Source organism: Maniola hyperantus, chromosome 6, assembly GCF_902806685.2.
Source record: "Maniola hyperantus chromosome 6, iAphHyp1.2, whole genome shotgun sequence".
Lineage (NCBI taxonomy): Eukaryota > Metazoa > Arthropoda > Insecta > Lepidoptera > Nymphalidae > Maniola > Maniola hyperantus.
Window position 1 is genome coordinate 16409945 of NC_048541.1, and position 14118 is coordinate 16424062.

At 38.1% G+C, this 14118-nt stretch overlaps 2 protein-coding genes and 1 long non-coding RNA gene across 13 annotated transcripts in view; all 3 read left to right on the forward strand.

The window, feature by feature from the left end:
- The window catches only part of LOC117983313 (ankyrin repeat and BTB/POZ domain-containing protein 2), a 66121-nt gene extending 58595 nt beyond the window's left edge, over positions 1-7526 (forward strand). For all 4 annotated transcript variants that reach the window (XM_069499354.1, XM_069499355.1, XM_034969819.2 and 1 more), the window contains 7 exons: positions 502-719; positions 1795-1922; positions 2762-2848; positions 3295-3452; positions 4610-4769; positions 5360-5542; positions 6169-7526. In XM_069499354.1, coding sequence (XP_069355455.1) covers positions 502-719; positions 1795-1922; positions 2762-2848; positions 3295-3452; positions 4610-4769; positions 5360-5542; positions 6169-6366 — 1132 coding nt within the window. In that variant the 3' untranslated portion in view covers positions 6367-7526. The remainder of the gene's footprint in view (positions 1-501; positions 720-1794; positions 1923-2761; positions 2849-3294; positions 3453-4609; positions 4770-5359; positions 5543-6168) is intronic.
- Positions 7527-9615: 2089 nt separating this feature from the next.
- On the forward strand, positions 9616-11718 carry LOC138402448 (uncharacterized). Of its 3 annotated transcripts, none has more exons than XR_011236826.1 (4): positions 9616-10116; positions 10378-10494; positions 10687-10761; positions 11350-11718. It is a non-coding gene; the product is annotated as an uncharacterized lncRNA (long non-coding RNA). The 3 variants fall into 3 exon arrangements; XR_011236827.1 differs by having other exon boundaries at positions 9616-9955; XR_011236825.1 differs by lacking the exon at positions 9616-10116 and having other exon boundaries at positions 10151-10494.
- An 819-nt stretch (positions 11719-12537) lies between these two features.
- The window catches only part of bbc (choline/ethanolaminephosphotransferase 1 bbc), a 34475-nt gene continuing 32894 nt past the window's right edge, over positions 12538-14118 (forward strand). For all 6 annotated transcript variants that reach the window (XM_034969200.2, XM_034969203.2, XM_034969202.2 and 3 more), the window contains exon 1: positions 12538-12887. In XM_034969200.2, the coding sequence (XP_034825091.1) occupies positions 12676-12887 (212 nt within the window). In that variant the 5' untranslated portion in view covers positions 12538-12675. The remainder of the gene's footprint in view (positions 12888-14118) is intronic.

The window sequence follows — 14118 nt, forward strand, 5'->3', positions numbered from 1 at the left end:
GTGTGCGTTTGTGAGCGCTTGCTCGCGACTGATTGGTCCGATATGCACGCACACTTACGCAATGTACGTGTATACGACGTAACCACAAATAAAGTTCACTCGCCTTCGTGAATTGCAAGAACTGTACTTAGGTTATATTTTTCAGACCTGCCATAAAAATGCTTGTTACTGAAAATCACGCTCTATCACACTACTAAAGATAGAAGTTTGATAGAGTATAATCTAGTTCTATAAAATGAAATTTGCTCACAACTTAATTTCTTCTTCTTGAGTCATCTCACTGGATAGCCTGGATCTATTCTGAAACAAATTCGTCGTCTTCTTCATTCAACCAATTTTCGACCATCGACCATAACAAAAATCCATTGGAATCAAATTTTGTTTGCTGAAACAAAAAGCGTTCAGTTACGTTTGGCAAGCGTAAATCATTCGATGGATATTCCAGCTGTCATATTGTGTTCAAATAGAAACAATGTTCTATAAAAAATTCTTTCACAACAGCGCGGTAGCAGTATGCTGTACCCACGGTCGTCGAGCTTGTCTCCGAGCGGCAGTGAGAGGGGGAGCGCGGGGTGCGGGGGGAGGGGCGATCCTCTCGCTGGAGGAGGTGTTAGCGGAGGGGGCGCCACCGGCTTCGGGCAGGCCTCCCCCGTTCACCAAACAGCAGCAACGGGCGCTGCAGGACGCTATGTATTATGCTGCGGAGACTGATCATTTAGGTATGAACCTCCTTAGGTACGTTGACTTAGCGGAGGGGCAAGGGGGGGGGGGGGGCATACCTCCCTCGATCACGAAGGAACAGCAGTGACCGCTGCAGAATTTTTTCGTAGGGAAATCCGTCATGGATACCACGGGGCCTGGGGAGGCACAGAAGTTATGTCTAATAGTTTAATAGTTTAATAGTTTTTTATTTGCCAGAATGTGGTACAATTTGGTCTTAAATCTATTTCGAGCCCTTGACATTCAACCAATAATTTGGTGTGCAACTTATTATAGTAACTACATTATCATAGAATAATAAGGTGTGAAAATTAACAATCAATAATCTACTTAACTTATTTATATTTAAATGTATCTATCTAGAAAGTACCTAATGTTAACAATATGATTTTATTTTCGAACTCGGTGGCTATGATTCTGAAACAAACTCGTTCGCGCAATCCAATCAGCGGCGTCTGCCGAAGTAGACCTGGCTCCGGTATCAATAAAAATAAACGTGAACCAGCCTCTCATCGATTTTCTAAAATTCCACTCTAGCAAAGCCGGGGTGAGTTAGCTAGTATTATCACTACCCATATTATAAATGCGAAAGTGTGTTTGTTTCTTGGTTTGTCCTTCAATCACGTCGCAACGGAGCAACGGATCGCCGTGATTTATTATTTATAGTTATAGTTTAAGACCTGGAGAGTGACATGGGCTACTTTTTATCTCAGAAAATCAAAGTATACCCACAGGATTTTTAAAAACCTACATCCACTCTAGCAAAGCCGGGGTGGGTCAGCTAGTTTATTATTAGACTAGCTTATGCTCGCGACTTCGTCCGCGTGGACTACAAAATTTCAAAACCCTATTTCACCCCCTTAGGAGTTGAATTTTCAAAAATCCTTTCTTAGCGGATGCCTACGTCATAATAGCTATCTGCATGCCAAATTTCAGCCCGATCCGTCCAGTAGTTTGAGCTGTGCGTTGATAGATCAGTCAGTCAGTCAGTCAGTCAGTCAGTCACCTTTCCCTTTTATATATATAGAAGATTACTTCAAGATTAATTTAGCCTCTAAAAATAAATCTATTTAGACATAACCCTCGAGCTGCGCGCGCTGGGAGTGCCGTGGTCTCTCCACGCGTGGACGTTGTCGCTGGCCGCAGCCGCAGAATCCGCGCTCGACCACGTCATAGATCAACTATTACAAGATTTCTTACAGGTATTACAGCTTTATTGTTATAATCATTATTTTCATTCTAAATAATATCTGTCCCGGCTGTACTCACGTGTGTAGTCAAAACCGCGGCGCGTGCGCGAACGGACTCCCTTGAAAAAGGACCCCGTATGGGTTCGAAACTAGTCGGGCTAACGTCGACTACACACGTGAGTACAGCCGGGACAGATATTATTTAGAATGGAAATCACTCACGGTAGTTTAAATGCTAAAATCATTATCTTCTTCTTCATCTTCTAAAAGCCTCAGCATTGCGACGGTTTATTTTGCCAGTATCATTTTGACCAATTAAAATTTAAAAGAAAGCTCTTTTTGAAGAAATTGCGAAAAGAGTTATCGAGTCAACCGGGGACCCGAGAGCTGGCAGCTACCTTGGTCAAAGAATTAGTTTAGCCATCCAAAGGGGTAATGCTGCCAGCATCTTGGGTACAATGCCTCGCAGCGGTGGTCTCGACGAGGTTTTAGATTTAATTTAATTTATTTTAGTTTTATTTTAATGTTTTTTTTTTTTTAGATTTAAGTTTATTAATAGTTTATTTGTTAACCATTGATATATTAAAAGAACTAGATATAATTTAATAGTATTAGTAGATATTTACCAGTAGTTATTATAGCCCCTCTCTAGTATCTACTGGTAACTAGATAACAACATACCTATTCTTGGTTTGGAAATCTGTGTTGTGTTTCTTGCTGATTCTTCGTGGTAGGAATGGCATTCCGAACCAGTGGTAGATTCTTTTGACCATTCAAAAACACTTTTAAAAGTTTATTTGAATAAAGAATCTTATTTCTATTTGTAACTACTTACTCGATTCTGTTTCCAGGTGTGTCCGTCGGATGACAGTCACTACAGCAAGCAGTTCATATACGAGTGCCTCCCTCTGCTTTTCAATATTTTACGATACAGCAAGGTAAAACTAACAAAAATATTACAAATCTTAAAGATTTTTCATTAACGTCATCGATAAACATAAAAAATATAGTTGGCCTAAGATGACACCCTTGTGGTACTCCTTTTGTTAGTGTTTCATTACTTAAAAGTGTAATTCTTGTATGTACCTACACGAAAAAAAATAGAAAGTTCAGACTGAGAACTCATTATTTGCTTGATGCTATAAATTGCATAATGCTTTCTCAGTATTGAAAAATGTACCATGTTCGCGCTTGTAGTAGTACTAGCATAACCTAAAAGCTTTCATATGGCGTCAGTTTCAACACTGTTGCGGAATTGAACCAAAATGTGAATCATTGTGATCATCATCAATCATCAATCATTTTGAGGTAATTTTCGTTTGTATTTTTTTAGGTATAAATATATATCATTATTTACTAGGTTCTTTATTTTCATGACATTTAGAAGGAGGGCACCGTGCTTCTACTAGCGGACATCCTGTGCGCATGCTATGGCTGGGAGCCCGTGCCCGGGGTGCTGGAGCCGCCCCCCGCCGCGCCCACGCCGGCCCGCGTCGACCCCTCCTATGTCAACAACCCCTCGCTCGCTGATGTTACTTTCAGGTACTATATAATATATCAGTACCCTTATTATAAATGCGAAAGTGTGTTTGTTTGTTGGTTTGTTCTTCAATCATGTCGCAACGGTGCAACGGATTGACGTGATGTATTGCGTGGGTATAGACAAAGACCTGGAGAGTGACATAGGCTACTGTTTATCCCGGAAAATCAAAGAGTTTCCACGGGATTTTTGAAAACCGCAATTTTGCACGCGGACGAAGTCGTGGGCATCAGCTAGTCCATACTAATATTATAAATGCGAAAGTGTGTCTGTCTGTCTGCTAGCTTTTCACGGCTTAACCGTTCAACCGATTTTGACGAAATTTGGTACAGAGGTAGCTTGCGACCCGGGGAAGGACATAGGCTACTTTTTATCCCGGAAAATCCCACAGTTCCCACAGGATTTTTAAAAACCTAAATCCACGCGTACGAAGTCGCGGGCATCAGCTAGTATGAAATAAATCGTCCTCTTCCTTGCGTCGCTCCCTCATCACTCCTCCTCCTCGTCCTCCTCCGATCGATGATCGTGAGCAGGAGGATCGTAGCTCCTTTCTTATAACATCCTCTTGATAATATTATTTTTCCAATGAAGCCCGTACTGCGCCGTGTGATAATCACAGGTACTATGTCAGAGTCGAGTACTTCCTTCTTGAGCGGAGGGAGCTTTGGTCTTATGAGTAGGAGGTCTTGGGTTCGATTCCCGATAGTACCAGGGGGCTAGGATAGTGGGAGGCTTCGGTCGTGACTAGTTATCACCCTACGATTTAGTGTTCCGGTATGATGCCGCGTAGAAACCGAGCAGAGGTATGGGTTTAATGAAACTGCCATACTCCTTCCAAGTTAGTTCGCACTCTGCTTCCATCTTAGACTGCATAATCACTTACCACCAAGTAAGATAGCAGTCAAGGGCTAACTAAGCAAACTCCAGGCACGCAGATAGAATGTAGAATAGAATAGATTAGAAATACATTTATTGGTTGATCCAACACACGATAAACACAAATATTTACTTAAAAGCTAATCCAACAAATAGGTACCTAGTGTCCACAATGTATCGTGCCAACGAAAAGGCCCGAACTCAGCTGAATGTTGTGGGTACACAACATTGTAACCACAACGCTGGATATGGAATGATATAACCATTTGTTATACGTTTTCAGAGTGGAAGGTCGGCTGTTCTACGGACACAAGATCGTGCTCGTGTCGGAGTCGTCGCGGCTGCGCGCCATGCTGGCTCCGCCGCGCACGACGCCCGACGCGCTGCCCAGCAACGCGCCGCCGCTTGTGCAGATCAACGACATACGATATCACATATTTGAGGTATTACACGACTAGACTCACGTGATTAGCCGAAATAAGCTCGAATAGTTTCGAACCCGTCGAACAGCGGCTCCTTGCGACTCATTTGATGTCGTCTTTCCACCTAGTGGGGGGCATTCCAACGCTGCGTTTACCGGTGCGAGATCGCCATTGCAGCACCTTGGGGGCCTAACGTCTATCGGTTTTTCGAACTATGTGCCCTGTCCATAGTCACTTCAGCTTCGCAATCCGTTGAGCTAAGTATGTTGGTTACTGTGGATCTCCTCATTTCTGATTTGATCACGTAGAAAATCTCCAATCTTAGCTCTTTGCACTGCCCGCTGAGTGACCCTGAGCTTTCTTATGAGGCCCAATCATCATCATGATCAACCCATCGCCGGCTCACTACAAGCACGGGTCTCCTCTCAGAATGAGAAGGGGTTTGGCCATAGTCTACCACGCTGGCCATGTGCGCATTGGTAGACTTTACACACCTTTGAGAACATTATGGAGAACTCTCAGGCATGCAGGTTTCTTATGTGCCCGGGATCGAACCTCCGACGTCCTAACCACTAGGCTATCACAGCTATAAAACACTCAACGTTTTACAGCAAGTAATGAAGTACCTGTACTCTGGAGGCTGTTCCGGACTCGACATCCCGGAGACGGACGTGCTGGAGGTCCTCGCTGCGGCGTCCTTCTTCCAGCTGCTGCCGCTCCAGAGACACTGTGAGGCGCGCGCTGCCAAATCTGTGGACCTGCATAACCTGGTCTCAGTCTACATACATGCCAAGGTATCTTTAGCATTTTGTTTATAAGCCTCCATTAATAAATTGAGTGCAGTAAATGCTGAGTGGAGTCCATTTTGGTACCACCACCACGCATCTTATTTTGAGTGTTTTCTTTAAATGTGGCACCAAAGAAACACTTTTTTTTCTTTCTTTTTTCTTATTTATTTCACTTGCTGATGCTTTAGATCAGTGCCAACTGCCAAGAGTCCTAAATCCTAATATTGTGGAATAAATTTCCTTCCGCGTAAATTTTAAACAGAATTATTCAAGAGGGGGATCAACAAATTCTTGAAAAGTCGGCAACGCATGGTGGTTCCGTGCAAATATTCACGGGCCGCGGTAAGCACTTAACATCAGGTGACTCGCCTGCTCATTTGCTCGTTATCAAAAAAAATTAAAAAGATATTTCGCTAGTTAATGTAACGATGGTAGGTACTTAAAAGGAAAAACTTAGGCAAGCCCGACCTCTATAACTTAAATCCCATCTGTTTGTCTGTTTCTAAATTGGTTCAGTTCTTAAAATCAATGAGGGTAGGTATCACCGCACCTCTCAAAGTGCAATCTTCAGACTAAGCTGATAAGAAAAGGGGAATCGTAGTCACGTTTACCTATTCATGGGTTTTTTTCAGGTGTACGGCGCAACTCAACTCCTGGAATACTGCCAAGGGTTCCTCCTCCAGAACATGGTGGCTTTACTGACATACGACGACTCCGTAAAACGGTTGCTCTTCGGAAAACGCCTGCCCGGGCACAACGTGCTGAGCGCTCTACTAACCACATTACAGAAACGCATCGAATCCAGGAAAAACCAGGCTAAGAGTAGGTAGCAGGAAAAAGGAAAAGCTTATATAAATGGAAGTGGATACCTAGTGCTTAAGGCGATTTGCATCGCTACGGTTTTAAACCACTAAAATTTCACCATGTACCCAAGTACTTAGGATTTAAAAAGAAAATTCCTGGCTCACTAACTGACTCTTCAACGCCCAGACCGAAACCTTACGTTATTACGTAGTACAAAGAACAGGAGCGGAAAATTTTGAAATTCCTACGGGATAGGGAAAAAAGAGAATAAAAAAATGATCAAATGAGTGCTTTAATAAATTTATTTTTCTAATCATGTTTATTCACAATCCTTTTGAGAATATACTTATTTTTTAAGTATCTGTACTTCCCTATAATATTACTTATTAGGTAAAATATTATTTTCTAAAGTTTCAAGTAAACTATCAACAAATTACCTAAAAGATTGTTGCGAAGTAGTTAATTGATTTAAATTGTAACTACTATAAAATCTGTCGTATAATAAGCTGACGTTCGGTGTATGTCCGACTAGTAGATCTATCTGGTCACGTGATTGGCAGTTCCCTTCGCTTACCATCACGTCGATTACGCGCGATATGCGGCGGACTAACAACAACCAGTCAGTCAAATACACCGACAGTAAAAAATAAATGTAACCCCGACCTATTTACTATTTCGCAATTATAATGTAAATACTTTTTACATTGTAGGAAATAAAAATGGCTTTTAATTTTTAAAATAATCATCATCATTTTAATGAAACTAATAACATTAAGATTATGTAGATAGTATTTAAGTGAAAGTTCTATGTAAATTGATTGAAGCCATATCCTGACTGACGGACTGAGCGAACAATCTAAACATGGCATGGTACTTACTTTTAAAAAAAATCAGTCGCAAATATAATCAGGAGCTGCGAAACTTTTCAACGCCGCGCAGGCCGCAGCACGCTGGAAGCGCTTAGCGCTTTGTTTTTTTCTGCCATTGCGTCGTCGGTCAGTCTGGACGCGGTTTTATAATTTGTTTATGAAAATAAAAAATATAATTAGGTAGGTATATTAATTCATGTCGACGTCAGAGCACAAAATCAATATTTTGATTAAAATATTTCGAAAAGTATTAAGTACCTAGCTGTATGTAATTTTGTAATTATTATTGTTGAAATAAAGTTTTGTATTTTATAACGCATTTTTGTTTTAATAACGCCAAACGATTACTAAGTTAGCCACATAATTCTACTTATTAAAAAAAATATACTTATTTTAAACCTAAGGCCTTACTGTTTCGGCCCGTGGATCCATAACGAGGAGCAATCAAATAATCAACCTAAAACTATATTTACGATAAAATTAATTATTATCAAACTAAGATTTAAACTCTCATCCTGAGAAGAGATCAGTGCTCAATAATTATAGTGAGCCGGCTATGGATTGACGATGATGACTTGAACCGTAGGTACACGTGTATTTACGATTTTGAATTTTAAAATGGTTCCCGCTTCAGCCGCTCGGCGAGTCAACGCTCCAAGCAACGCTCTCACGCGTCGTAGTATCCCTATTAATCTGTGCAGCACGCTCTCGGGCACAGAGTACATTGAATATACGGGTATAGAGTCATCAGTCCCTATTTTTTGGTAACGCCATCTATTGAGCTGAGTTGCAACTACAGGATCTGCTATATATACTAATCCCTATAGGTATAGTATATACGCTACCTAGATAGGTACCTATAATATATAGGTTTTAAATTTTCTTTTATTTCTATTTTTCTATGGTTAATTTCAATAAAACACATAAATAAGGTAATAATCTTTTATTTATTTTTATAACTGGGCACACACTTTTTTCTGTTATTACAGCAAATCGTAGTCCGAGAAACGTAGTCGGGGTTATATTAGTTAGGTACTTATAGAGCTCTTCTTTTTTCTTGTTTTATGGCTTTTTCCATCACATCCAGATCAGCACAATGCACTGTAAATCCATACTTTGCAGTTTCGAATAGCTAAAGAGGTACAAAGAAATAAAGAAAGTTGCTCGGTAGAGTTGTCAGAGTTCAAAATAAAGCACAAGTCACTTCACTATAACCCAAAATCCAACTAACAAAGTCAAGTCGTTGGAAAATATCACATAAACACCTTGATATAATGGAAAACCTCGGAAAAAAGTGGTTGAAAATAAATAATTTTTAATAGACACAGACCACAGACTTGACAATTTGTGACTGTGCCAGTGTTTCCATATGTAAATCAAGAATTACCGTGTTGTAAGGTTAAAAATACGGTGTTTCTTGATTAAATTACGGTGGATGAGCTAAAAGAATACCGTGTAAATTACCGTGTAATTTTTAAAAAGAAAAAAAAACGTTACGAATTTGCTTTTTAATTAATTATTAATATTATTCTGAGTCTGACTCTCCTAGCATAGCAATGTCTTTTCATATATTTTTTTTATTGCATTCATCCATCACATTTAAGAATTTTTACATTTCACTTCTTGCTAATTGCTTGAATAAGGACGAAAATAGATTGCCAAGATTAATAATTGATACTTTAACTTTGTGTGTGTGAGTGTGGCGATAGATTAGAAAAATAATAAGATTAGATAAGTGGGGTGATAGATTAGAAAAATAATAAGGATTTCCTTGAAATCTGCCACAATCTACCACTTTGTTAAATCGTCAGCTTTTTCTGCCAGAGTTAAAATTTAGGAGCCAAATCTGCCCAAATGGCAGAAATCTGCCACAAACGGTCACACTGCTGACCGGCCACAAAATTTACAAGTAGTGCCACCTGTTGCGCGTGGTTGGCAACAAAACTTACTACTAGTGCCATCTGTCGAGCTAAGTCTGAGTCAATGTACCCTGTGCGATTTTGTACTGTGGCTAAAATGTACCGAGTGAAAAGACCCTGCTCTCGGGCTCTCCCGCTCTTCCTGTATCTGTGACGTCATAAAACACAGATGAATAACCAGAATCAATAAAAGCATACCAGCTTTTTAAACAGAAAGCATATAGACCGACCGAAAAGAGTAAAATTAAATGAGAGCGCCACTTTCGTTCTTGTGGTAACATCACTGCAACCATGTATTTAATTTAATTTAATTTAATTTTATGTATGATGTACGGCAACCAAAACAATATTGGTTGTTGGTTTTTTCAAAGGAATCTGCGCCAACGTTTGGGATTTGCAAAAAAGGGTAATAGTTAAAATCAAATAAAAAAAATACATTACTGTTTCATTTATCTATGGTAACAAACCGTGGCCCTACCGCGCACGGGCGGTTCACGGCCATACAAATTCCGTTCCCTTACAAATGCGAATAGCAAAATAGAAGTTGACAGATTCGACCACAGAACGATACAATAACACACGTTCACTGCCTGCTGCCTGCCTGACGCCATTTTGTTATTGTTGTTAAGCGTTGAGCAGGGTGGTTGCGTCGATTTATTTCCGTAATTTCTGTTCCCTTCGCAACAATTGTTATTATAGTACATTATTTCAATATAATTTATTGGAATGTATTATAAGTGCTGTGTTCCCGATTGTAACAGTACGCGAAAAGACGCTATATTACATAAGTTTCCACAGTGTGACAAAAGACTCAAAAAGTGGCTTAAGTATATAAATTGTGATGTTTTGCGAAGTAAAAGTACAATAGATCTTAAAAATAAGTCTCAAGTGTGTCATAAGCACTTTGAAAAGCGTTTTGTGACACAAAAATCTCGTCTTGCAGTAACAGCATTTCCTACTTTGTTCCTGCAATCTGAGATCCTCAGTGGTACTCCATCCATTCCACTGCATGATTCTGAAGAAATTTGTACTAATAAGTTTTCATGGCTTTTTGTATTGTATATTGTTGATATCATCATTCCTCTAATCACAGTCCAGTTGTTTTGTCCAATGTATCACAACCTTCTTTAGCATACATTTTACAACCAAACCGAAGAAAATGTATTTCTATGCCTGAATCATCTTACCACCGTGTAGCACTAATTTTGGCCTTTAATTTTAAAATGATTAATATTTAATTTACTTTCAGGATCAGAGAAGATTGACCTTGATCATAATTATTATGCTTCCAAAAATATATATAATGACCACAACTATTGTACACAGCTGCAAACATCACAATCAGCAAGTGAAAATGAGCTTTTAGGTGAGAAAATATAATTTATTATTATTTGAAACAATATTCATAATAATATTACTAATAAGTCGTTTCTTTGCTAACTTTGAAAGATAGCTAAAAGAGATAGATAAAAGAACCTAGGAGTGTTTTAAATAACTTACTATATCAAACTTTTTTATCGATGTTTGCCTATTTGTACTCATTAAACTTATTTTTTAGAAGGATTGCCCACTACTTTTAAAAGAAAATTAGAAGAATATTCGATTACAGATTGTCAACAAAGTATTTCCTCAGGTAATCATCTATTTATTAATAGCCTTAATATAGTAACCACAGGAATAAGGATATCTGCTCTTTTCATTGATCAGTGTTAACTACAGGTCAAAATTTTCATAAATAAGTTATTACTAGACTATATTTTTAAGCTTAAATGAAATATTTAAATGTGTATAACAATTAACAAATTAATCGCGGTGTGTTACCCATCCATACTTATCTTATAAATGCGAAAGTGTGTCCCATCTGTCTGTCTGTCTGCTAGCTTCTCACGGCTCAACCGTTCAACCGATTTTGACGAAATTTGGTACAGAGGTAGGTTGCAACCCGGGGAAGGAGGAGGAAGCATAGGCTTACTTTTTATCCCGGAAAATTAAAGAGTTCCCACAGGATTTTTAACAATCTAAATCCACGCGTACGAAGTCGCGGGCATCATCTAGTACTTTATAAACAAGATTTATTTATATTTTTAATATGCACATACATAACAAATTATGCACATAGTGCAAATACTTATTAGAGCAAATCAAATCAAACATGTAATTTTTATAATAGGTACCCAATATATCAATATTGTAATTATATATAATACTCTTGCAATTCCAGGTTCCACTACCATGCCACTTAAAAAGAGAAGGAATCCTAGAATCATTAAAAGAAGTTCTTTCACCAAAATGCAAACATCTTTACAAGAAATATAGGATTTCCCAAAAAACTCTTAACCTTATTCGTAGACATAAAAAAGCTTGGACAGTGAAAATGTGTATCAAAAATTGGAAAAATTGAACCCAATTGCCAAAAAAATACTCACAATGCAATTAAGATTGTGCGGAAAGAAGAAGAAACAAAGAAGGTTTACAGAAGATAAAAAAAAAAATTTCTTATCCTTACTTAAACAGGGGCCAAAATCATATCGATATTTAATAAAGGTTTTAAAAGATTTAAAAGAAAATAAATAAATGTCTTGAAATAAAATGTGTTTTTTATTTTTAGAATCAATTAATTTAGGTTAATTAAGTAAAAAACCCTTTAGGTACCTAATAAAACAATTTCAAAATACAAGAAGCCAAAGCTGCAGGAAAAAAATCCTCTAAAATCCAAAACTAGAATTCAGAGCCGCGCAAAGGAGGCAATTTAAAAAAATATCTTGCTAAGCTATTGGCTCAAATAATCTGATCCTATTGGTTAGTAGAGAAATAGCAAAATAGAGTTTGACAGATGATCGACCAATCACGGGCTGCATTTCAAGGGTGTCAAAATTTGTTTGCCCGTGAGCCATCTGATACGTAGTATCCCTATTAATCTGTGGCCCTACCGCGGTAGTTTGACAGCTACAATGTCACGATCGCAATCATCTCTGATTGGTTAATGCTCGCTCACTATTGGCCACAATGCATTGTTGCTCATTGTTGCAACAAGAATCGCACAAATTCAGCCAATCAGAACAATTGATATTGTAATAATGATTGATGCAGGTTTTAGACAATCGCCCCGCTGTGCTACCGCGGTTGTTTGACAGCTACAATGTCACGATCGCAATCATCTCTGATTGGTTAATGCTCGCTCACTATTGGCCACAATGCATTGTTGCTCATTGTTGCAACAAGAATCGCACTAATTCAGCCAATCGGAACAATTGAGATTGTAATAATGATTGATGCAGGTTTTAGACAATCGCCCCGCCGGATTCCGAAGACCGACAGCTGGTGTTTCTTAAAAAAAGAAATAAATTATCTATGGTCCACAGTAAAGAATAAATGTATTCATATATTATAATACCTACTCTTTGATGTATTCTGTGGTGAAGAATGATGTAAAATGAGAGGTCGTGCAAATTTTTCGATCTAAATTTTGCAAATAGCTATTTAATGTAGTGAGAAGTGTAGTGTTAATAATAAACAAATCAGTTAAATGACGTGACAGTGACTGAAAATGCAGTTCTACAAGGAAAGGATTCTTAACGCTGCCCAGTTAAAAAGACTTAGTGAACACAAATATTCTTGCACCAGTGCGAGTATATTAGACGCCTGGCTCCAACCATGGTGGTGCTGGCTGGTTTCGAAGACGCCGCTATGGCTGGCGCCGAATCTCATTACTATATTAGGTTTAATAGTCAATATCGTCACCACACTTATTTTAATTTGGTAAGTGCCTGTTGTGGCTGTCATTTTCATCTCGTTGAACTTTGGTGTTGCGAAAATTGTGTCATAATATAGAGACTAGGGTACCTAACCAGCGGAACGACTTTCATTTTTGTCTAGCCGCGAGCAACTTTCATAATATAACCTACATTATTATTTTTATAACAGTACTTCGTAAAATTCGGCCTCCGAACTCGGAAGCGCGAGATTTGTATTGGCCGAATAGATTACGATTTACGCTTCCCGTTGTATGTAGCCCTCGTATGATTGGCCGAAAGAGTCGCGCCACCTCTGATAAGATATATGCATAATGAATAAATTATTCTTTAGTTTTTAATTATGATTTAAAAAAAATCCTAATTGGCAGAGTTCATTAGCTTTTGAATGTCTTCCTCATTCAATTTTTTAAATCTTTGCTGGTTCTCAGATAATGAATGGCTAAGTTATAGGTACTGCATCAAAATGCTAACATATTTTGAAAAATGTACAAGTAAATGAGCTAAAGATCTGATTTTATTGAGAAAACCAGTGAGATTTTCATAATTATGTAGACATTTATTTATCTACAAGAGAGATCTACAGAGGTCTATGGCCTTTTAATGGAATAGCTATCTATTTATGTACAAATAAGTAGCAATTTGAACAGCTGGTTCTATAATTAACTGAGTAAATATATGCAACAATAGAAATACCAATGTTTTACACGTGTTAGAATGCTCAGTTTAGTATTTTTATCACATGTGTTATTGAGATAATATTGGTTCTTAGTAAGCACCTACATTATGTATTAGATACTAGGATATATGTGATCTTACATCCTTGATTCAACTGCTGCAATAAAATCAAGCCTGTCTTGAAAGTTGAAATGCCTAAATAAACTATTAATAAATTAAAATATTTTTATGATTTTATAGTAAAGTGGTCGCAATGGTTTTCACTTAATTTTTTGGTTTTTTCGTGATTAAGAAACCATGATCTAGATTCTACAGAATAACATCTAGATGCAAAGTTGTTACTGTAAATTCACTAATGTCTAACTGAATTTTAAGTAAGTAGTAAATAGTTAAGTCTTACATAATAAACACTAGATGATGCCCACGACTTTGTCTGTATGGATTTAGGTTTTTAAAAGTCCTCAAAAACTCTCTCTATTCTCTTTAATTTTCCGGGATAAAAGTAACCTATGCTAGCGATGCTAGCTGTCTCTGTACCAAATCTCGCCAAAATCGGTTGA